Raw genomic sequence first — 22,845 nt, forward strand, 5'->3', positions numbered from 1 at the left:
GTGTTTTTTAGGGATATGTTTTCCCTCGTCGGTGGATTTGGATTTCGAGGGTTGAGTCGCGGGCCGGTCGCCTCCGAGTCGGAGAGATTCCTTCGGGATACGAGGAGAATACAATGAATTAAAATTAAAATTAATTTTGAGCTCTTATCTGTGTGATGGACATTTCCATAAACCCAGTGGAGAGGAGGGGGGCTTGAGGAACGTTACAGTTGGTAGGGGGGAATACGGCCCTGTTGGCCAATCTAATTGGTCGTTTTTTATCAGTATTAATAAATTAATTGATCAGTTAAATTCAATGCGGATTGCTGAGGAATGAACCAGCCCGGCAAAAAAAAAAAAATGCAAAACTGCTTGCCCAAAGAAATTTTGCCAGACACAATATGCATGGTATAAATGTTAACGTAAATAATGACAGTAGAGATTAGCCTGTATTTAATCAGTCTAGACTCGAGAAGCACTGAATTGGTGCTTTGTTGCTGTGTGAATAACAGCTCTGCTCGTGTAGGACTGAATGCCACTCCATCTGAATAGGATCCTTTATAAGTGATTGCATTGATATGATTCAAAACCGAAACGATATGTAAACACATAAAGAACTTAAGAGGATCATTCATTTCATCCGTAAGCCCAACGCACAGCGCCTATCTTATGTGTCTGCCCTGTAATCCCGGTTCCAGACTCAAAGTTCTTCACATGCTGCATCGCACCATGCCCCCTGAACCTAAACCCCTCTTGAGGGCAGGGAAGACTCGTCTCATCTTAAGGATGCAGATGTTGTGTCATTTTTATTTGCTTTGTTCCCCTCGTTGAACGCGGGGATCTCTACCTTGTGGTGCGCCCGCTGCACCACACATCCCCCCAATCTAAACCCAGCAGGACGGAATGCAGATTCCTGAATCACAGCTGTCAATCATTCTGTCCTAAGAGTACAATGAAAGAAAGAAAGACAGGAAGACGAGAAGAGAGATGAAGGGAGCAGCAGAGCCGCCAGTGTAGACCCTCGCTAAGGGCTGACTAGGGACCCTCAACACTAGTCACACAGCGGGGGGTCATGAGTTAACTACATGCTGCTCAGAAGGGAGGCGTGTTTGTGGATGTGTGTGTGTGTGTGTGTGTGTGTGTGGGGGTGTGTCTGTGTAATGTAATAAATGTGTGCAAAATATGTATTTGGCTGTGTGAAGTTTCTGTGATGTGTGTGTCTGTGCGTGCGTGCGTGCGTGTGTGTGTGTGTGCGTGTGTTTCTCTGTGCAGGCCCTGATTCAGTTAGACTCAATGTTTTAAAAAAAGACCGTAAAAAATGCAAATACAATCATTTGAACCTCTTGCTAACAATGTTCTCCCTCTCTCTCTCTCTCTCTCTCTCTCTCTCTCTCTCTCTCTCTCTCTCTCTCTCTCTCTCTCTCTTTCTCTTTCTCTCTCTCTCTCTCTCTCTCTCTCTCTCTCTCTCTCTCTCTCTCTCTCTCTCCCCCCCTCCCAGCCCAACGACCCGGTCACCAACATCTGCCAGGCGGCGGACAAGCAGCTGTTCACGCTGGTGGAGTGGGCCAAGAGGATCCCCCACTTCTCAGAGCTCCCCCTGGACGACCAGGTTATCCTGCTGCGAGCAGGTCCGTCCCCCATCACAGTCCGACATCACATCCTCTGTATCACATCTAGAACCGGTGGTCCGTCCCCCATCACAGTCCCCCATCACATCCTCTGTATCACATCTAGAACAGCAGGTCCGTCCCCCATCACTGTCCCCCATCACATCCTCTGTATCACATCTAGAACAGCAGGTCCGTCCCCCATCTCAGTCCCCCATCACATCCTCTGTATCACATCTAGAACAGCAGGTCAGTCCCCCATCACAGTCCCCCATCACATCCCGATATCACATCTAGAACGGTCTGGCCATCCCACATCACTCTTTAACTATTTCCTTCATAACAGTTCATTCTTACATCCATAGTTGTAAGAATTATAATAGCATCCTCCACGTGTACATTTTGCTCACATCTATTTATATTCCAATCAAAATAAAACCAAACTAAAAATAGAAATTACAATAAAAACAATAACAAAATCATATTATATATATTATATAATATTTAAGGAACATCTCAAACATTGACATATGCAATTTCATGCTGTTAATATGGTGGTGTTTTAACGAGACAATATTGTTAATATGCTCAAGGATGAGTAGGGGCCTTGAGGAGGAGCAAACTATTGACTCAACTCTATCATCAACCTATCAGCAATAATCATTACATGAATACATGAGTGAGCTAGCAAGGTTAAAAGAGACACACACACACATACACACACACATGCAAACACACACATCCATACACACACACACACACACACACACATGCATACAAACACAAACACAGTATGTGTGTCTATAACGGCAGGAGTGTTTGGATCATCCAATCAGAGAGTATGAAGCTCAGAGTGAATCATCTATTATTCCTGTCCCAGCCAATCAGAACGCAGCCTTTTGCAGGCCTCTGACAGCACTCTGCTGCCTGCCTGTCAAACTGAATTAAACCAGTGTGTGTGTGTAGTAGTAGAGTGAGATATAGTGATGATGGAGCGAGAGAGAAAGGGGACGACGACAGTGACAGGGTAGAGAGAGGCGAGAGAGACTATCATCCTCTCTGTCTCTATGTGTCTCCCTCTCTATGAGCACTCAGGCCTCTCTATAAATAGCCTCTTTAGTTCTGCTGTCTCACAGTCAAAAGCATCCTGCCCTAACCATCGCCACGGAGACAGAGAGGCTGTTGCTAGGCAGAACAATTAAAGGAGCCATGTCCCTCTCTCTGTCTCTCTCTCTCTCTCTCTCTCTCTCTCTCTCTCTCTCTCTCTCTCTCTCTCTCTCTCTCTCTCTCTCTCTCTCTCTCTCTCTCTCTCTCTCTCTCTCTCTCTCTCTCTCTCTCTCTCTCTCTCTCTCTCTCTCTCTCTCTCTCTCTCTCTCTCTCTCTCTCTCTCTCTCTCTCTCTGCTGCTCCATACTGGCCGCTTCAGCGTGTCAAGCCGCTTGCACATCCTCATCGTGATGGCAGGCGCAGCTCATCCCTTTAGCACGCCCTGCCATGTCAGGCTTAATTGATTTATTGAAGCTAAACTCACAAACACACACACACACACTCACACTCACACTCCTGCTCTTGCCTCCTCTCCTCTACATTGTTGGCAGTTTATTTATTTGTATTTATTATTGGGTTGAATGCGTTGTGAACTTTACCGTTGGGAGTTTCCTGCTAACTAATTATATTTTTCTCTTCTCTCCCTCCATATTTCTCCCTCTTTGTCTCAATCCATCTCTATCTCTTTCTATACCCCTCTTTTTATCCATCCATCTCCCCTTCCATCTCTCTTTTTCTTCACCCTCCTCTAACCCACCCTCTCTTCACCTCCCTCTCTCTTCCCCCGCTGCTCTCCCCTTCTCTCCTCTCTCTCCCCCCTCTCTCCCCCCTCCAGGGTGGAATGAGCTGTTGATCGCCTCCTTCTCCCACCGCTCCATCTCGGTGAAGGACGGGATCCTGCTGGCCACCGGGCTCCACGTGCACCGCAACAGCGCACACAGCGCCGGCGTGGGCGCCATATTCGACAGGTGATCATCAGCCTCTTCCTCCTCCTCATCTTCACCTTATCAGCCCAGTCTGTTCTCCCCTGGCTCTTTTCAATCTTGACTTTATCGGCTACGTCCACTCTGACACTGGGAGACACCCTCCTAGGCTTTGTATTACTTTATATAACTTTATTAACTCAGCTTGTTGTCTCTTGCTATTTTCAATGTTCAACTTTATTGATGCAGTGTCTTCTCTCTGGCTGTTTTCAATGGATAACTTTATTGGTTCATCCAGTTCTGATACTGGGAGATGTCCTCCAAGGCCGATGCACTGTTTGCCTTTATATAACTTTATAAACACAGACTGTTGTCTCCGGCTGTTTGACACTGGGGGTATGTTTCCCCTAGCTGCATATTTCTGGAAGAGGATGGGATCGCAATGCGACAAGATACACATACATTCATATAGAATATTGATTTTGATTTATTCAAATGTATGCATTTATTCCAAATTATTACATGATTAAAATATCATATTAATAATTTATATATTTTATATATTTATGTCATTCTTAATTAAACGTATGTACTCCAGCAGGAACCCTCCAGAGACACCAGTAGATAGCATTAGTCGATGCAGTGTGTTAGTGTTTCCACGGTGGGGTCCACATCCCGGGTCATACCTGGGGGAGTAGAGGGGCTGTTTGAGGAGGAACGTAAAAACAAAGAGGATTTCATTCAATACAAATATTAGTATATTCATTCAGGAAGTATTTTAATGATCATTCCTGAATAATGTATCATTTATGAAATGAAAAAGATGATTCGTATTAACCCTCACGTAGTTCTGTTTACACGACTGTCGTGAGGGTCAAGCTGAATAACACCTTGCTCACGGTGTTGCTGATGCTTCTAGCTGAGACTGTATGTCTCTTCACCGTTTTGCGTTCCAACACATGGAGTCGTAGTGCTCCCTTCTTGGGTGTGGTGGGGTCTGTCTGGTTGGGTGGGGCTGGACGGCCCCTGTGGGTCCTGGAGAACCACAGCCCGGCCGTGGGCCCGGCGCTTTCCGGAACAGTCCGCATTGAGGACAAATTACCCAAGCCACCCGGGGCTCTTTATCAGCGGCCCTTGCTGAAAACGTCTTCCCTTGGCCCTGTTCCAGATCGTCAGGCAATTTTTCTAAGCGACAACGCTTTGTGTGTGTGTGTGTGTGTGTGTGTGTGTGTGTGTGTGTGTGTGTGTGTGTGTGTGTGTGTGTGTGTGTGTGTGTGTGTGTGTGTGTGTGTGTGTGTGTGTGTGTGTGTGTGTGTGAGAGAAAGTGTGTGTGTGCGCGTGTGTGTGTGTCTTTGTGGTCACACACCTGCCTGCTGCTGTTGATAATTGTTTTCAACACGTTGGTATTAACATACCTCCCTAATGTAAACACTGCTGACAGCTGCTTCATTTATACCTTAGTCTCTCTCTCTCTCTCTCTCTCTCTCTCTCTCTCTCTCTCTCTCTCTCTCTCTCTCTCTCTCTCTCTCTCTCTCTCTCTCTCTCTCTCTCTCTCTCTCATACACACACACTCTCATTCTCTAACTCTTTTCTCTCTCCTCTGGCTCAAATCTTTCACTTTCCTCTCCCTCTCTCCCCCCTGTAATCTCTCTCCTCCACTCTCTCTATCATACCCTCTCTACTCCCCTCTATCTCTCTCCTCCCCCCGCTCCCTTCACCCCCCTCCCCTCTCTCTCTCCCCCCCCCCCTCTCTCCCCCCCCCCTCGCTCTCTTTCTCTCTATCCTCCCCTGTCGTTCCTATTCCTCTTATTAGTCTCAAGGGTGGTGGGGTTTGGTTAAGTAGAACATCATGATCAGTTATATACCCAACAACATGTTGTTGTTGTCCAGTCTTCCCGTTGTCCCTGACAACCGCTGGTCCACTAGTCTCGCCGTGCCAGACCATCTGAGTTCACGCTGCCTCAACCAAACATCTGGGGAATTCTAAAATCACGGTAGTTGTTTGAGTGGCTGCTGAAAAAAGCTGGAGAGATAGTCCCTCTAACTTTGTAAAAAGGAGAGAGCTTTTTAAAACATTGAAAATGGATGTCCCGAGCAACGTTAAATTATTTGATTTGGTTTCGTTAAATGTCTGCTAAGTCCACACTTTAGTTGTCACTTTGATGGAATATTTTCAACCCAGGACCAGAAAGGCAGAGTTTACCAGCACGCACACACGACTTCTGCGTGTCACCAGCACAATATGAAGGACTAAAGACTTTTGATCGGTTCTGCCAGGCATGGTTTTTTTATAGCTCTGTCATTGTTTCCGCCCAGTTAAGCACCGGAACCGGGGAGAGTGTCCTCATTCTCTGGTTGACTGAGCATTCAGAGACTGGCTTGTGTGTCCACTGGTCCCCGTAAACAGCTAAAACACGTTGGTCAACGCACATCGCTCTGATGTGGGAGAGACAATTTGAGAGAGGGAAAGAGTGAGATAGTCAGAAAGAGGGAGAGATAGATACATATGCATAGTTTTATATATATATAGAGAGAGACAAATAGGAAGAAAGAAATAAAGCAACATATTTATATTTTGAATTGAAACAATTTACTGAAAATCACTCAGGGTTGATTTACAGAATCTTCAACACTACAGCGAAAAGCAAGCAAAATGAAAATCGAAGAGAGTGTTGGAGAGAATGACAGATGAAGAGTTAGAGAGCAAGGGAAGGAGATTTCAGGGGGAGGAAGAAAGACAGACTGAGATAGAGCAGACAGAGAGTTGGAGCAAGAACAAGTGACAGTTTCGGGCCCAAAAAGACGGTCTCTCTATCGCACGGCCACGCCCCCCCCCCCCCTCCCAGACGTCCCATCCCGCCGGTCCCCGGGCCTGTTAGTGAGGGGGTTACGGGCGGCTCTGAGCTGTGTGGCTACTGTGGGTTTCTATTTATAAGCGTCATCTAGTGAGGATGCTTCCTCTGCGAGGCTGTGCAGCGCTCCAGTGGCTGTGGCTAACGTCGCGTGGGCAGCCGGTCGGCTTGTGCACGGCTCTGTTGTGCAGAGGCTCCTGGGTAATTATACACTCGGTTAATGCGCACGTGTTTGAGTTGAGCCACTAAGAACACTGATGTAGTGTTGTGCTGCTGCACACACAGGAGGACTGGTCTAAAAGCCGTAGTGTTGTCAATATAATCATACGATAACAACCAGGGCTTGTTTTTTTCGGGTTGCCTCATGAATAAAGCACACAAATATGCATGACCCAGGTAGGATGGGATCAGCTGTTACGTGTTGATTTTTTTGGCGTTTAGTTTTCATCCAAAACAACTGGCTTCGTGAGTTCAGATCCATGTTTTTAAGGACAAGGCCACAGGAACTACAGATGAAAACAGCTTTTCTGCTAACTCTGGCACATTTACATTTTGAGTGTAAACTAAAAATGTAAATTATTGTGCATTGTCCCTTTTAAATAAAAGAATAAAAGAGGACCAGGTATGGGTTAGGGGGCATCTTGCTTTGGGGGGGCTCACAGGTTAAGCTGCAGACATTAGGTAATCAAACTCTTTTGTGTGGGAAAAAAATAAGTGTTGCTTCCAAAAGAAGTGGAAGCAGATGATGCTTGAGGATGAAATCAGAATCAGAACTTTTTTTTTATGTCTTATTGTACAAGTACACAAGAGAAAAAATGATTATGCTTGGTTCCTCAACAGCAACATAGCAGCAACAATTCAAGATGAAGTCATTAAAGATAAGTAAAAAATGTATATATTTTAAGATCAGTCAAAATAAGTAGCAACATCAATAGATCACAATAATAAATAATAATTATGAAAATAAAATAAAGTAAGTTATAATAAGTAGAGAAACTAAAACAGTAATAAGTAATGAAGTGTAATAAATTGAGCCCTCTGGTTTGTTTCTTACCAGAGCCATGACAGAGCTGGGTTGGGATGAGATGAAATATTAAAGAGTGTTATCAAGGCAGGATATTAACGTCTATGTTCGGTGTGTTTCTATGACCAGGGTGCTGACAGAGTTGGTGTCCAAGATGAGGGACATGCAGATGGACAAGACAGAGCTGGGTTGCCTCAGAGCCATCGTCCTCTTCAACCCAGGTAACGCCTTTCAGACACGGCACACACACACATAGGCACACACACACACACGCATGTACGCCGGCACGCAAGCACACACGCACGCGCGCGCGCGCACACACACACACACACACACACACACACACACACACACACACACACACACACACACACACACACACACACACACACACACACAGAGCGGTATACCTATATGCTACAATAAAGGTGACTGCATCAAGTATGGTATTTGAATGTCCGTACACATCCACAGCAAAAGTGTGTAAAAGTGTGTAAAGAGTAGAACATGGTACTTGGAGTACCGACATTAAAGGAAACATAGTTTAACTGTGGGGTGGTGGGCATCAGACTGTCAGGATATGATTCAGCCCTTAAGAACATGCACTCACTCTACGTCAGTCAGTGGAGGGCTGTCCGCTGCATCAAACACAGATTATTAATGTGTTGATTTATTATTCATGTCATCAGTCCCTCCGTATGATTAATTATATATACTCCCAATAATATCTCTCGTTGCTTAAGGCAACTCTTTTAAAATGCATACTTTCCATACATTATATGATGTGGACTCGGGCTACATGCATGAGCGACTAAACTTACTCGAAAGTGTGCATTTAATGAAGAGTCTGTGTGCTCCTGTGTGTGTGTGTGTGTGTGTGTGTGTGTGTGTGTGTGTGTGTGTGTGTGTGTGTGTGTGTGTGTGTGTGTGTGTGTGTGTGTGTGTGTGTGTAGATTCGAAGGGTCTCTCCAACCCGGGGGAGGTGGAGGCCCTCAGGGAGAAGGTGTATGCGTCTCTGGAGGCCTACTGCAAGCATAAGTACCCTGAGCAGCCGGGCAGGTAGGAAGCCCCGCCCACTGCCTGACCTCAGCTCTGATTGGTGCAAATTGCTGCGTTGTGATAGGTTATTGAAACATTTGAGATTCATGTCTAGTCTTGCATAAACTGAATCGCAGCTGTAATATATTTTTGTTGTTTTTAATGAAACTATATACGGCATGCGTGCATCAAATGTTTTTTAGCTAAAAAGCTAATGTATACGACTTCCAGTATATCGGTGTAAATACATGTCATTAAGGAGCAGGTAGGAGCGAGGACATTGAGTCACAACCTTCACCTGCTCGTGACCACATTTCTAGCTCAGAAAAAATGTTGTGACCTGAACTTCTGCCTCGACACAAATAGTCTGCCGGTAATATAAATACAACATCGCTCTACCACACACTAAGGGCCCTATTTTAACGGTCTGAAACGCAAGTGAGAAGCGCAAAACGGAAGTAGTTTTGTGGGCAGGGCTCTGCCGCTGTTGCTATTATACCGGCGGATTAATGACTCTTGCGCCCGACGCAAATCCAAAAACGGTTGCCCTGAAGTAGCCTAATTACCCGTAGGTGTGGTTTGGGCGTAACGTGCAATAAACCAATGAGAGTGCCATCTCCCATCCCCTTTAAGCGCTATGAGTGCATTTGAACCTGACAAGTTGATATTTTGACAGTGCGTTTGCAGTCTCCGATGAGACAGATGCATGAACAAATTAATTTCAAACTTAAATGGCTCAGTGTATGACCAAATAATATGCAGTAATCACACATAGAATAGGGTTTTCTTCTACAACTTCCGAAATGCTGAGTCGTCATGTAAATTGCGGCAAAGAAAACTTAACACACATATGATATGCGGTCCTGTGGCCGCAACTGTGGGTCTATTTAATGATATGCGGCAATACATTAACACACATCGTTTCTTACCAGTATTGTATACATTATCGTAATCGACTTGTGTTCCTAATATGCATGTGTGCCCTCGTTAATGCCTGCATTCATTCATTCTTTTTAACACTCACTCGTGGTAAAACAACAATGTTTGCTGTACGGTGTTTGCAGATGCATTGATTTAACTACAACTTATTACCGCTTTATCAGCTGTTCTTTCCCAAATAATGTTGTCATTTACCCTAAAACGAGATTTTGTTTTGGAAGGCTGGGATATAGCCTACTTTGCTCGAGTTTATCATTGTTATTATTATTATTTTAACGCATGGCATAGCCTACTACAGTGTTCATTCATGCAGCCCCTATGGAAAAAAAATTGCAGTTCCGACCTGCCATGGTACGTCAAAATAGCAACACCAACTGCGCTATCCGCTAGTGCACTTAGACCAGGTATTTGTCAGTTGCGAAACTGCTTTATCGATCTGAAAGATAGCACCATGTATCATTTGCGCCAGAACACGCCTCTGCTTCTCGCCGACACGCCTCTCAGGGCGCAAGTTTAGTGGCGCAGGTTTGCGGGGGGGGGGAATTGGCTTTGTGCCGGGTGCAAACTAGCCAAGATGCATGCGTCAGTGTAGAAAGTCAATTGCACTGGATGCAAGATAGGGCCCTAAGTGATTAGAAGTAGTTTGCTAGTGGCTCTGAGTCTTTAGGCAGTCAGTTTGAATATATAAACCACGTCTATTTCACCTTTTAAAAAGAATAATGGTTTGCTTAATTGGTTCATCAAATGTCCCCAGCATATTTCAGCAATCTCCCCTCATATGACCTCCATATGCCCCCAACCCCCAGGTTGGGAACCACTGGGTGAGGGCATCGCGCTCAGGTTGAAAAATATAGTGACTACACTAGCCTACCCCTTTAAATTTAAAGCCACATTTCATTCATCATTTAATTTGATTTAATTTAACTTCTTTGTTTTGTATTCTGTTGTCGTGGATACCTCACACCTGGTGTAACCTCTAACCCTTCTCTCGGAACCCACCGCACTTACGATCAGCAATCCCGTTTTACCGTTTTTTTTCCCGCACCAGGTTCGCCAAGCTGTTGCTACGGTTACCGGCGCTGCGCTCCATCGGCCTCAAGTGCCTGGAGCACCTCTTCTTCTTCAAGCTGATCGGGGACACGCCCATCGACACCTTCCTCATGGAGATGCTGGAAGCACCACATCAGATGACATAGGGATGGCGAGGGAAGGCGGGACTTCCTCTCTGGTCCTCCAATCCCCTGCCTGGTCATCATCCTCATCGTTGTCATCGTCTTATTGGACGCCACCACACCAGCGCCGCCCTCCCGCCCCCCCTGGACCTATCAGGCATGGGAGCAGTGGGGTAGGGGGAGGGGTCCTGTGACTCCCCCCCCGGCCCGGTGAGGGACATCGCGCTCATGCACGTTGCGCCGGACCCCTGGGCGTGGACAGCCTCGATGCCCGTTAGCCGGTCGCCACGGTTACCGTGGATGTGCGTTGAAATGCGCTGCGATGAGGTGGGGGGAGCGAAACAGAAGATGAATTCATAGTGTCTTTTTTTTGGGTTTGTTGCTCTGTTTTATACCTTGTAAAAATATATAAATAAGAAATATATATAGACATATATATATTAAAGTGAGAGACACCGACGCGCATGAGACGCTAAAAGACTGAGATGGACCCGAATGAACTGGACGGAATGTTTCTCTTTCTTTTCTCCCGACTGAAGGAAGATATACCAGCGGTTTACGGCGATCAGGAATAAAGACAAACCCTTAGCTTTGCTTGTTTGCAGACATGTTCCTAGCAGTGATGACGTCACCCCTGGACGCTCTCTAGAGTTGTGGACGAGACAATCGTGTTCTGGAGACCGCCGGTCGGTCAGCGACACGTGCCGACCGACTCGAACCCGGACCCTACGAAACCCCGGGTATACCGTCTGTCAGGACCTTAGCATCTCTCTCTCTCTCTCTCTCTCTCTCTCTCTCTCTCCCGCCCTCTCACTCTCTCGCTCTTTCTCTCTCTCTCTCTCGCGCTTTCTCGCTCTCGCCCTCTCTCTCTCTCTCTCTCTCTCCCTCTCTCTCTCTCGCTTTCCCTCTTGCTTTCCCTCTCCCTCTCTCTCTCCCTCTCCATCTCCCTTGCTTGCTCACGCTCTCTTGCTCTCTCGCTCTATCTCTCTTTCTCTCTCCCCATCTCTCCTTCTCTCTTTCTGTCTCACTCTCTCTCCCCATCTCTCTCTTTCGCTCCCAATATCTGTCTCTCCCAAATTCTCTCTCCCTCTCTCCCTCTCTCAATCTCTCACCCCCAATCTCTCTAGGGCTGAACGATTTAGGGAAATAATCGAATTGCGATTATTTTGACCAATATTGCGATTGCGATTTAATATGCGATTTTTTAAATTTATTAAGTTCCTTATGTTCTGTATTATTCACTAAAAAACCATAAATCCTTCTGGAGTATGACCATCACAACATTGGAAGCAGTCAACTTGTAAACTGCTCTTTCCTTTAGGACAGGCCGATGTGTTGAGATGAATTTATATTATGACATCTTTATTTAACTTTTGAATTGTAAAATCTAAATCTTACTGATCTCCAGTCAGTAACGGTAAACCCCCCCTAAAAAAAGAAAAAAAAACACACCAAAAAGAATACTTTTTTTTGTTATTTTTATATGATTTGCATATCGCGTTCTATTACATTGCAATTTCGATTTGAATTTGATTAATCGTTCAGCCCTACTATATCTCTCCCAATCTCTGTCTCTGTCTCTGTCTCTCTCTCTCTCTCTCTCTCTCTCTCTCTCTCTCTCTCTCCCCCCCCATCTCTCTCTCCTCTCCTCGTATAGGGTCAAGTCCTTGGTTAGCTGGATGTGAGGCTTTGAAAGCTTTGAAGTTTGATTTGGAGGTCGACCAAAAATATTAAACTCAGGTCTCTGCCCAAATTCAAAACCCGTTGAACCATATGTCATTCACACCACATGGGCCCCCACAGTACGGGGCCACCGCCTTCTCTGTAGGGGAAAGGAGCGTTTGCATCGACCAATCGGAATACTGGAACCCAAGCCCCCTGACCAATAGGTAAAGAACAGGAAGTGCAACCGACTGCTATGGCTTCTGGTGCAGCAGAGAAGCTGCCTATCCAACATGATGAAATCAAAATGTCAGTTTGTGTTGACTCTAAACTCGCAACGCCCTCTTTATCTAAACGTTCCTAATTACAAACAATTAATTCTCAATGTTCCCGAAAGTGTCAAGGAATCAAAAGGAAGTTCCCCCCCACCCACTGTGAGAAACCATTTCAGCCAGTTTCTCCTCCCAGTTTCTCCCATTGGCTGTGACCACTGCCTTTCTCCCTTAGCACTGTGTGAAATTACAGTTAGAGGCGGTACCTCAGAAGTCATGTGATCAGATCTGGGTTGGCGAAGGCGTCATCCAATAGGAGCGCTTGAGCCGCACCATGTGGACAATCAATCCCCGGTTTCTTGATAGTTCAGCCCCATGATTCAGAGGATGTCCCTGAACGCCACCAGGGAACCCATGCGATCCACCACCTCATCCACCATCCATCACACAGCCTCATCCAGTGTCCCACGGAGGTCGTCCCCCTCATCTTCACGTCCCTTCTCAGGTGACTGCGAGGTGAAGTGGAGAAGAAGCAAATAAAAAATGTCTGAAACTCTGCAGGATCCATTCTGAGCGGGAGGTTGCGACCTCTGATACGGCACCGCGGGGAATAGACGTGTGATCGGCGCTTTAAGTGCTCTACCGGCGATGGATGTGTCACAGCTGTGTTGGCACACCTTCTCACTTCTGTCCCCTACCACCACCTCCTCCTCCTCCTCCTCCTCTTCCTCCTCCTCCCCTGACCTTCTCGGACGTCCCTCGTCATGTGAACTCCTGCCCACCATTACCACGCCCCGCCCTGCCACCTCTCACCCCAACCACCCAGCTCATCCAAGGCCTCTTCTACGGACGGTCTTAGCTTTAGACATCGCCCTGATACCTACCTGGGTGCAGAGTTACAATCGTATACCGTAGTGTGTTTTTTTTTGGGTTGTCTTCGTTTTTCTTGTTATCTGAATGGCACACATCACAATTACCTCGGTTTTCCGTCCATCTGAATGATCCGCGAAGCGCGTTGACCGTCCGCATCGACCGTCTGCCTGTGGGCTCCGGGTCGTCCAAAGGGCCCAGAGTTTGTGCCTGGCCCCCCATGCCACGGTCTGTAGTCTCGGTTTCCAGTGTAGTTCACGTTGTTCCTGTGTTGTCCCAAGCCCACTGCGCTCTCAAATCCCAGTGCTATCCCAGGTCCTGCAGTGGTCTCGAGTCCCACGTTTGTCCCAGATCCTGGCGTAGTTCCCAGGTCTCAATGTCGTTCCAGGACCCTTTGGTCCCTGATTAGTTCCCAGGCTCTAGTGTTGTCACTAGAGGCGTTCAAGGGCCCACAGGGCTACCAGGTACCAGGAGAGAAAAAGACTTGTATCAGGCTCTCCACAGTGAGGTTTCCACATCCCTGTGTAGATCCAAATCTCTGTGTTATCGTGATTTAGATGTACACTCAGATTAGATAGTGGCCCCTAGCGCCTGGACCGCCCCCCATATCCCGTGTCGTCCCAGGTCCCTGAGGGCGTGTGTGGTCAAAGGGTTTTAATGACTGAGTGGGACAAGTGTGTGAGTTTGCAGTCGCTCCATTGTGCGTTTGTTGTGATTCCTTAGTAGGACTCCTTGACACAGGGGTGGGCAGTGTATTCGATGTTATTCATCCTCTAAATTTCCTTTCTGAACAGGTCATGGTTCAAGCATCTCTCGGTTCAAGGTGGAATATTAAAGCTCACCATGTTTTCTGTGTGTATGAGTCACAGCACACCAAATACCCACGCACACACACACACACACACACACACACACATCATCTTTTCTGCCCTCTGTCCTCCTTGAAAGCTGCAGTCGCTGCAACACTATGCATGGAGCTCATTTCCAAAGATTGCCTATAGAGTGGTGGTGTTTCTATTCCAACTGTTTCTATCAAAAATTGACCCTTTGAAAACCTGTTTAAGGACAACAATGTATGTTTCTCAGACCAGGGGGGTAGGGATGTACATGGACAGGAGGCCGCCGGCGTTCCTCGCGGTTTGTTTAGGTTGGTTTTTAATATGTTTTATATGGATACTCTGAGAAATCGCTTGATATTTAAGAAGGCACAGGAAAAGGCTATTAAGAAAGCAACAACTGTTCGACCTTGATTTAGGTTTCCTCAAGAAGGAATTGTGAAACCGGAGTGGCGTCAGAAGTTGGAGCAGTATTTGTACATCAACATAACCCAACATCTCCAATTTAGAAAAATGGGAAAAAAAATATTAATTTGGTGATTGAAAACAATTAAAAAAACATCAGATTTGGTCCTTCCCCAACTATATACATTTTTACAGAATCTTTGTTTTTGTTTTTTAAGGTCCTGGGCTCGGTTTCACACAAGGGAATTTTGGACATTTTGGGAAATGTCGGCTTAATCAATCTGGTAATGTGTTCGTTCAGATTGCTGATAGGACACTGACGTAAAGCCAACATGGAGAGGGTGCAAGAGAGATCCCAGACCAGAATTAAATCTGGATCTGGTTTGAGGGGAAAAAACAGTTTGAACACAGAGAGAATGCGATGTGGTTGGCGGCTATGTTACTGTGACTTCCCCCTAGTGGAAGAGATGCAGCACTGCAAAATTACTTGAATTTTATACAAGTATTTAAATTAAAAAAACAAGGCACTTTTTTGTCCAATGCGTCATGTTTAATATTCCTCTTGGTCGAAAATCTCAGTGTTTGAATGATTTTTACAAGCAATAACCTCAGTATCTATTGGCTTGTATGATCAATGCAACATACTTTATTGCAGTGGAACGAGATGAGTATCCAGGTGACAGAATTGAATCCCAGCTCAGACTCAGTTTACAGTATTTATATTCTACACTAGTGATTTTTGCGTTCTTTCCTCAGAATTTGCGAAAAAAACGAACGACAACTAATTAATCAACTTGTTCACAAACATTTTCAACCTAAGCACTATGACTGTGGGGAAAAAGTTTTGAATTGTGTCTATCAATATTCTCAGCAACAGCAATTATTTGTCCCCTTGTTTTCAAAATTTCCTCCAAATTTGTATGCATGGCCGACATTGGTCTCAGAGATGAAGAACAATCAATTTGTTAGCCAACAGTGACAGCCTTTTTAAAATACCCTCCTGCTCTCCTCAATCTTGTGTCTACTCTTAGCTGTACCACAGTACTGTGATCAGAAACCCCAGTGATTGAAAGCCATAAACGGACGTTTTAATAAACCAATAACGAAGGACTGCAGGAAATGCAAACAGCAAAAGGGTTTGAGACTTAATCGCAGAAGAAACGCGTTGATAGAATTAACTGTAAATGCTTTATTATGATGTAAAGCTATATTTTGTCTATATGTACATTGTGTATATATTTATAAATATATATCTAGAATTTTGTTCCTTGAGCATTTCCAGTCAATATGGCAAGAGAAAGACGAGACTTTTTAGACCAAACGATTCTAAACCAGGTCAAGTGTCGAAGTTATCCAGCGCGGATATACAGTGGTTTCAAAAAGCGTTGAGGATTTTTTTTTTTTGCTTTTGACCTTGACTTTCTAAAAAAGTTTACCAGCAGAATCGCAGCAGCTCTTAAAATTCAAAAAGAACCAGCTCAAAGCAGTCTATGGGACCTCAAAAAGTAGCAAAAACTAAAGAAAGAGAAAAAAAACTAAAAGAAAATCTTTCAAATGTATGTTTGCTTGGCTATTGTATGTTGGAAATGTATTCAGGAAAAGCTGAGCTTGCAACACAATCACTGCTTTCTTTGTTACATAGACGTTAAGGTTCAAGAAAATGTAAAAAAAAAAAAAAACTTTGAAAAAGATCTATTTTTGTACAAAGGTCATTTTATCCCTCGCTTATGTACCGTTTCTTTCCTTCTGTGGGCTGTTGTATACATTGTTTGTGGAAAGGCTAGATTATAATTTTTTCCCACCCAAGAGAGGGTTGTCACCTTTACCGTTGCCCTCTACAACCTGCCTCACAGACATTGGTTCCTCTTTTTCATTATTTTATTTTTTATTGTTTTGTCTACTTTTAAGGAGATGAAAAAGTCATGTTCTTTGTGGGTTGTTCTCTGATGATCCATCTTTCATGGACAGAAAAGTTATTAAAAACTTTTAAAAATGTATATCGATGATGCATATTTTTTTCCCCATCTTCTCACAAATGTGCCTTCGTCTTTTATCATTTTATTATTATTAAGAAAATATAACAATGCACTCGTTATCCGTGATCAACAGTGACGAAAAGAGTTCAAAGAAAAATGTCCAGTTTACTAAATATGTGTTTATTACGTTGCTGGTCATACTGTTAATCAGGTAAAAATACAACAACAAACTACAATACGTATAATGTACAAAATAGAAGACACAAAATATTCTCATTTGGTCATGATGAAGTTTAAACAGACCAGCCAATTCTAACCACCAACTAAACACACAAATCCCGCCGTCGGCTATTCAAACCAGAATACGGTGCAATACGCGACAATATGTAATGCTTAGTAAATGGATCGGTGGAATAAATAGATAAAAATACTTTAAAAGGGGAAATGGTACAGTCATCATGAAAGGCTGAAGAACAGGTATTTAATTCACTTAGACAGCCAATCATATGTAACAGTGGGGCCACGACAGCACTGTCTACAACATCACAGTGGCAAAACAAAATGGTGGGAACACGGTGGTCGTCTCCAGAAAAGTAGAAAACATGTCCTTAAGACATCAAGCGAGTTCATCCCTTTTAAAAACATTAGAAAAAAAGCATTAAAAAATGTAATTAAAAAAAGAGATACAAAAACCACTGAGCAGACCCACCAGGCGTAAAGAGAAACTTGGCCGTAGCAGAGATCAGTCCACAACAGTGGCCTGTGTGTTCTGAACAGCAGCTGGTCCACCTGTGTGTCTGGCTTACGTTGTTCATGGTTTCATGGGCGTGAATCCCCGTCTGTGGTGTGGGAATGTCCTCATTTCTTTAGAAACCCCCAAAGACTCCATATTTTCTCTTCTTTTTTATTTAAGTGGTAAAAAAACAAAACAATTCAAAATACAAAATCAGGCCTGACTTAGCAGTCACTTCTCCACAGCTTGATGGTCTTGTCGTTTTCCAACGCGGCCGAGGCGATGATGTTCTCTGTGGGGTGACAGGCTGTGGAGATCACCACGTCTATGGGAGAAAAGGGGGATTAACAACTTGACATCGAAGAGGAGAAGAAGGGAGAACACTGAAGATGAACAAGTACCAGGAGGGAAGAATTAGAAATACATTTCTGCAAAGAAATAAAAACAAAACAATAGTTCTGATTCACGGTGGGAAAATCTGAAATAACACGTTATATAAAATGTTACAAATATCTACTTGCTAATAGATAAAACAAATAAAAAAATATTTTTTCCTTGTGTGTCGTGACGGATAGGAGGAATGATTAGACTGCACTTATCAACATTATCTATAATTGCTGCGGCCACTTAAAGCACTTTCACAATTAATGCTCAACATGGCTGTGTTGGAGTGAGAAGTGCGTTTGCTTAGTTAACCTACACTAAGTACACACACACACACACACGCACACAACAAACACACTTGTAGACCGGCACCACCATTGTTCTGGAAAAGATGCGTGCGTCGATGTTATCAAAACCAGTTCATGGGGGGCAGGGTACCGTTTTGCTGCCATGCTCATGGACATCATGAGACTGATATAAAGACTATAATCTACCCTGTAACCTAACGAACCCAACAGCAGCCCAGTTTAAGGCCATCATCCCAATACCTGTGTGTCCCTGCAGTTTCTGCACGATCTCCTTGGTCTGCAAGTTCCAGATGTACACAGAGTTGTCCTCCGATCCGGACACGATCCACTGGGGGCGAACAGAGCGGGGGTACATGAGTCACGGGGGCTTGAATACCTGAATGCCATGTACCCTGTAGGTAACTCCGCAGCGCTAATGCTCACAGGCTGAGAACCACAGAACTCACCTTTCCCCCTGTGACAGAGAAGTTGGCAAATATGCAGTACTTCTCGTTTTTGTGACCGGAGTACGTTTTTAAACACTGGAGAGAAAAAGATGACGTTAGGCTGTATGAATCAATAAAAATACAATTACAGTAAACAGTGTTAAGAACCACAATTGTGCTGGAATAGTTAATACTTAAGGAATAAAAAAATTGGAGGATACTACCTTCCCTTTGCTGTAGTCCCACAACTTCAAAGTACTGAAAACAGAAGGAGACATTTTTCAGAAGAGTTCAGCAACACTTGCTGCATGCAGTCATTAGATTATATGGTGTTATGCTGCCCTCTGGTGGATTTCAGAGCTAACAAAAAAAGTATGAATGCAATATATATGTGAGTGGAAGTACTTAGTGAGGTACTGAGGTGAGGTACTCACTTGTCGAGGGTTGCGGCGAGGATGTATTTGCCGTTGGGAGAGAACTTGACAAAAGACACGGGCGGGTTGTCGTCGTCTGTGGTGAACAACGTGAGACGGAAGAGTTTAACATCATAGAACTACAACCCTTGGGTATTCATTCATCCACAAGGTGTGAGGTTAACGACTACAATCACATCCATTAGTGACATCACAAGTGGAAGTATGGAGCATTGGCTTCTACCCTTCAAACATATGGGGGGGGAGGGCGATAGGAAGCAGCTTACCGATGAGCGTCTTCAAGCACTGCCCGGACGCCGTGTCCCAGATTCGACTGTGGGGGGAGAACAGTAGTTGTTGAGCATCGCCGTCAGCTTGAGTTTAAAGTAGCATTGGGAATACTTTGAAATCAATGGATACATAAATGATGACATTTGTACCAGAGGCCGTCGTAGCTGCTGGAAACGATCAGAGAGCCATCCCTGTTGAAGTGAACCTGCAACACAAGATATGGTCCAATTAACATTCAAACAGACACTAACAATAAGTAATAAATCTTCATAATTCCTATGAATTTACCGATATTCAAATGCCCCACGTTGATGTCATCTGACATCATTATGGCCAACGTTTATGTAGTAATTATTGTAAATGTTTACGTGTATGTAGTCCAATGCAATGGATATACACTTTCACTTTTTCTCACAGCTCCGTCTGTCCACATGTCTAGTGGCTACAATCCCTGGTGTGGTCAGACGCTTTGACGTCACAACACACTGAGCAAAGGGGTGTGTGTGACTGTAGATGTACTGTGATTTCACAATACATACAGCGACGTCATAACACGGGATACACTCTTGACGGTACGATCATGAGATCGTACAGGAATACATTGTAAGGACGTCTCAATGACCACGTCGGCTCACGAATAAAGACTCACAGCAGAGACGGGGTCCGAGTGCGCCGGCAGAGTTTTCAAACACTTCCCCGTCTTCACGTCCCAGATCCGAACACTTTCGTCAAACTGCAACACAGAAACACAACATTAGCATAAATTGCATCACCAGCAAACAGTATCACAATACAACATACAGATATGAAAACATTAGACAGTAGGATAATAATAATAATAATAATAATAATAATAATAATAATAATAATAATAACACACACACACACACACACACACTTCTAGTATAACAAGAAAAAAATTAGTATTCCAAAAATGTTGATAACGATAATCACAGGGGCAATGATACCACTACTTCCACTCCTACTTCTTCCAATAATATAAAGATAATAAGAAAAAAATAATAACAGCAATAATACTAATATTCTCGATAATCGTCACTATAAACCTAATGACAATGAAGTGTGGACTACTCACGGATCCGGACACGATGAGGTTGGACTGGGGGTTGAAGTTGCAGCAGAATACGTAGTTGCTGTGACCTTTCAGTGTCTTCAGACATTTCCCCTGGAGGCCGGAAAAGAGAGGGCACATCGGTCACCACTAAACACATGAACCTCCATGTTGGAACTTTGTGGAGCCAACACCAGCCTGCAGTTACCACGTGGCTGGCCGTGAAGTCCAGGCAATCCAAACGTAGCCAACTTGTAACTTGGTTTATACTACATACCGGTAAAGGCCTGGCTTACAAATATTACCACAACCTCACAAATCGGTAGTTCAATCAATTGTAAAGGCATCAGGGTGATGTGATATCATTACGGTAATGTCTTGACATCATGTTGTGATGTCATACCATTAGGATGACATCACAACATGATGTATCATTTCATATGGATTGCATTAGAGGGTTGTCATTAAGGGCAACCTCATTCATTTAAGTGATGTCATGGCGGTGTCATTAAAGTGAGGTCACTGGGATAAGGGCGTGTCACTGAGGTCACAGCGTCGCGAGGGTGACGTCATACCGAGCTGACGTCCCAGATCTTCAGAGTCTTGTCGTCAGAAGCGGAGACCAGGAGGTTGGAGTCTGAGGACCAGGCCACGTCAGAGATACCCTGACGAGAAGGACACAGAGCACACAAATGTTACGAAGAGGTCCACTGGGAGACAGAAGCCCTCCACTAGTCTACACAACACTTTTATCAGGCAGGCCAGGCAGACTCCTGATATTATGAATTCAAGTTCAAGAGCAGTTTGTTCAACTTACCAGCTTGTGTCCCGATATGGTTTTCTCGAACTTCCCGTCGAAAGCTCCCCATATCTTTATTAATTTATCTGCAGCTGTAATCACAGGCCAGAGGTTGATCAATATAAATTATAATGATAGACAGAGAGCAAGAGAGAGACACATACTGCATGGCATACAATAAGTGACGCAAGGGGGGGGAACTGTACTCACAGGAGCTTGCAAGCCACTCGCCGTTGGGGCTGAACTTGACGGAGGAGACAGCTTTCGTGTGGCCTGCCAGGGTGAACTTCAGACTGTAGTTGGGCTTGGATGGTGCCGACTATAATAGAAACCAGCCAGCAACAATTAAGACGTGAATATATTCAAACAATCACAATGAACAAGTCGGGGTGGGTTGGCTTAGCTCAGGAGGTAGAGCAGTTGTCTTGCGACCGAAAGGTTGCTAGTCCCCAGTTTGACGTGTCCCTGAGCAAGACACTTAACCCTCACTGCTCCTGAAAAGCTGGCTGTCGCCTTGCATGGGTGACTCTGCCGTCGGTGATGTCATGGAGGTGTCTTCTGTGTTAACCGATGTAAGTCACTTTGGAGCGTCTGCTAAATGCGCTAATTGTAATTCTAACAACTGAAACCGAGAACACATTATCGATTACTTTAAAAGGGTCTAATGTGGATTATCCTAAACAAATAATAATAAATTCTTTATTGTAATGACATTTGATTAACATTTTTATTGTAATGACCGGTTACACAATTGTTGTTCTAGCACTCTGCGCAGTGGCTACCATTTGGTCTTGGCAATCTTATTATTATTTTAATGTAATGGTAGAATACAGGCTGGTACCAGCCTGTATTCTACCAATAGTCCTTGGTAACAGTCATTTAGAAGGGACAGCAGTTACAATGCTGTTTTAATGGGTTGTTGTTGTTGTTTACTTATCCATACCTTGCTGTGACTTGAAGATGAGGACGGTGGTAATATGGGAGGTTTACAGTCCGTCTCTGGTTTTCTATCCTCCGTTGCCATAGCGAAGGTTGGCCCCTGATAGGGAACATACAGTAGATAGATAACAACTATGGTAACAGGCTTCCGTGCACAACTTTGAAACGATCGTGAAAACTAACTGTCAGATTCTCAACTCAGCTATAAATCACGCGTTTATATCAGATGGATCGATGAACTGACCATCAAAGGTGGTTCCGTCCCAAAATGAGTACGTATTTAGGCTGCATTTTCGCTAATACATTAATTAATTTTGAATGAATCGCCTGCTTGGGTAAATGTTACACATTTCCAAAAAAATAAATCGACAAATGAACAAAGAGGCATGTGCACATTAATCCATTCATTCAAAACATGTATCCTGAGTATGACTTTTAGGATCACATACATATCGCACAGTGGATCCACCGAAAGGAAACGTATAAACCAATACTGCAGTACATATATAACATCAGGCACTATACAGATGCACATGTAACGTAGCAGCGGAGGTGAGATGCTACTACTACTGACCTCAGGATGCTAGGCTACCATTACGGCCTCCGTTTAAAACAATCACAATAATAAAGACCAAACACACGGAAAGCTGTTGTACTCACGGAACTTTAATGTGCCGCTGAAAGAGTCGATGGTAGTTAGAAGCACGAGGTATGCGTATATTATTGCAGTAATAGTGTAGTTATAACACAAAGTAGCTACTGATGAGGATGAGCGGGGAATGGGGAAGATCCTCGCAGGCGCCTGCGCGAAAGAGAGAAAGGCGGCATCAACCGAGGGACAAATTTAACCAACTGCGAAATGCAAATTGATAAGGATAAA

At 44.3% G+C, this 22,845-nt stretch overlaps 2 protein-coding genes across 3 annotated transcripts in view; one reads left to right on the top strand and one right to left on the bottom strand.

Annotated features, from left to right (window-relative positions):
- rxraa (retinoid X receptor, alpha a) overlaps positions 1-11,433 on the top strand; it is a 103,655-nt gene extending 92,222 nt beyond the window's left edge. For both annotated transcript variants that reach the window (XM_030341577.1, XM_030341578.1), the window contains exons 7-11: positions 1,478-1,607; positions 3,468-3,600; positions 7,561-7,652; positions 8,385-8,490; positions 10,457-11,433. In XM_030341577.1, the coding sequence (XP_030197437.1) occupies positions 1,478-1,607; positions 3,468-3,600; positions 7,561-7,652; positions 8,385-8,490; positions 10,457-10,604 (609 nt within the window). In that variant the 3' untranslated portion in view covers positions 10,605-11,433. The remainder of the gene's footprint in view (positions 1-1,477; positions 1,608-3,467; positions 3,601-7,560; positions 7,653-8,384; positions 8,491-10,456) is intronic.
- Positions 11,434-16,760: 5,327 nt separating this feature from the next.
- wdr5 (WD repeat domain 5) lies at positions 16,761-22,767 on the bottom strand. The gene is made up of 14 exons (XM_030341620.1): positions 22,626-22,767; positions 21,970-22,065; positions 21,237-21,345; positions 21,045-21,118; positions 20,803-20,892; positions 20,252-20,341; positions 19,805-19,888; positions 19,305-19,360; positions 19,152-19,198; positions 18,886-18,961; positions 18,676-18,709; positions 18,473-18,547; positions 18,267-18,354; positions 16,761-17,659 (listed from the first exon to the last, which is right to left on the bottom strand). The coding sequence occupies exons 2-14, from the start codon at positions 22,048-22,050 to the stop codon at positions 17,559-17,561; spliced, it is 1,005 nt and encodes a 334-aa protein (XP_030197480.1). The 5' UTR covers positions 22,051-22,065; positions 22,626-22,767; the 3' UTR covers positions 16,761-17,558.
- Between the last annotated feature and the right edge of the window lie 78 nt (positions 22,768-22,845).

The sequence above is a fragment of the Gadus morhua genome, chromosome 19, assembly GCF_902167405.1.
Source record: "Gadus morhua chromosome 19, gadMor3.0, whole genome shotgun sequence".
In the NCBI taxonomy this organism is placed as follows: Eukaryota; Metazoa; Chordata; class Actinopteri; order Gadiformes; family Gadidae; genus Gadus; species Gadus morhua.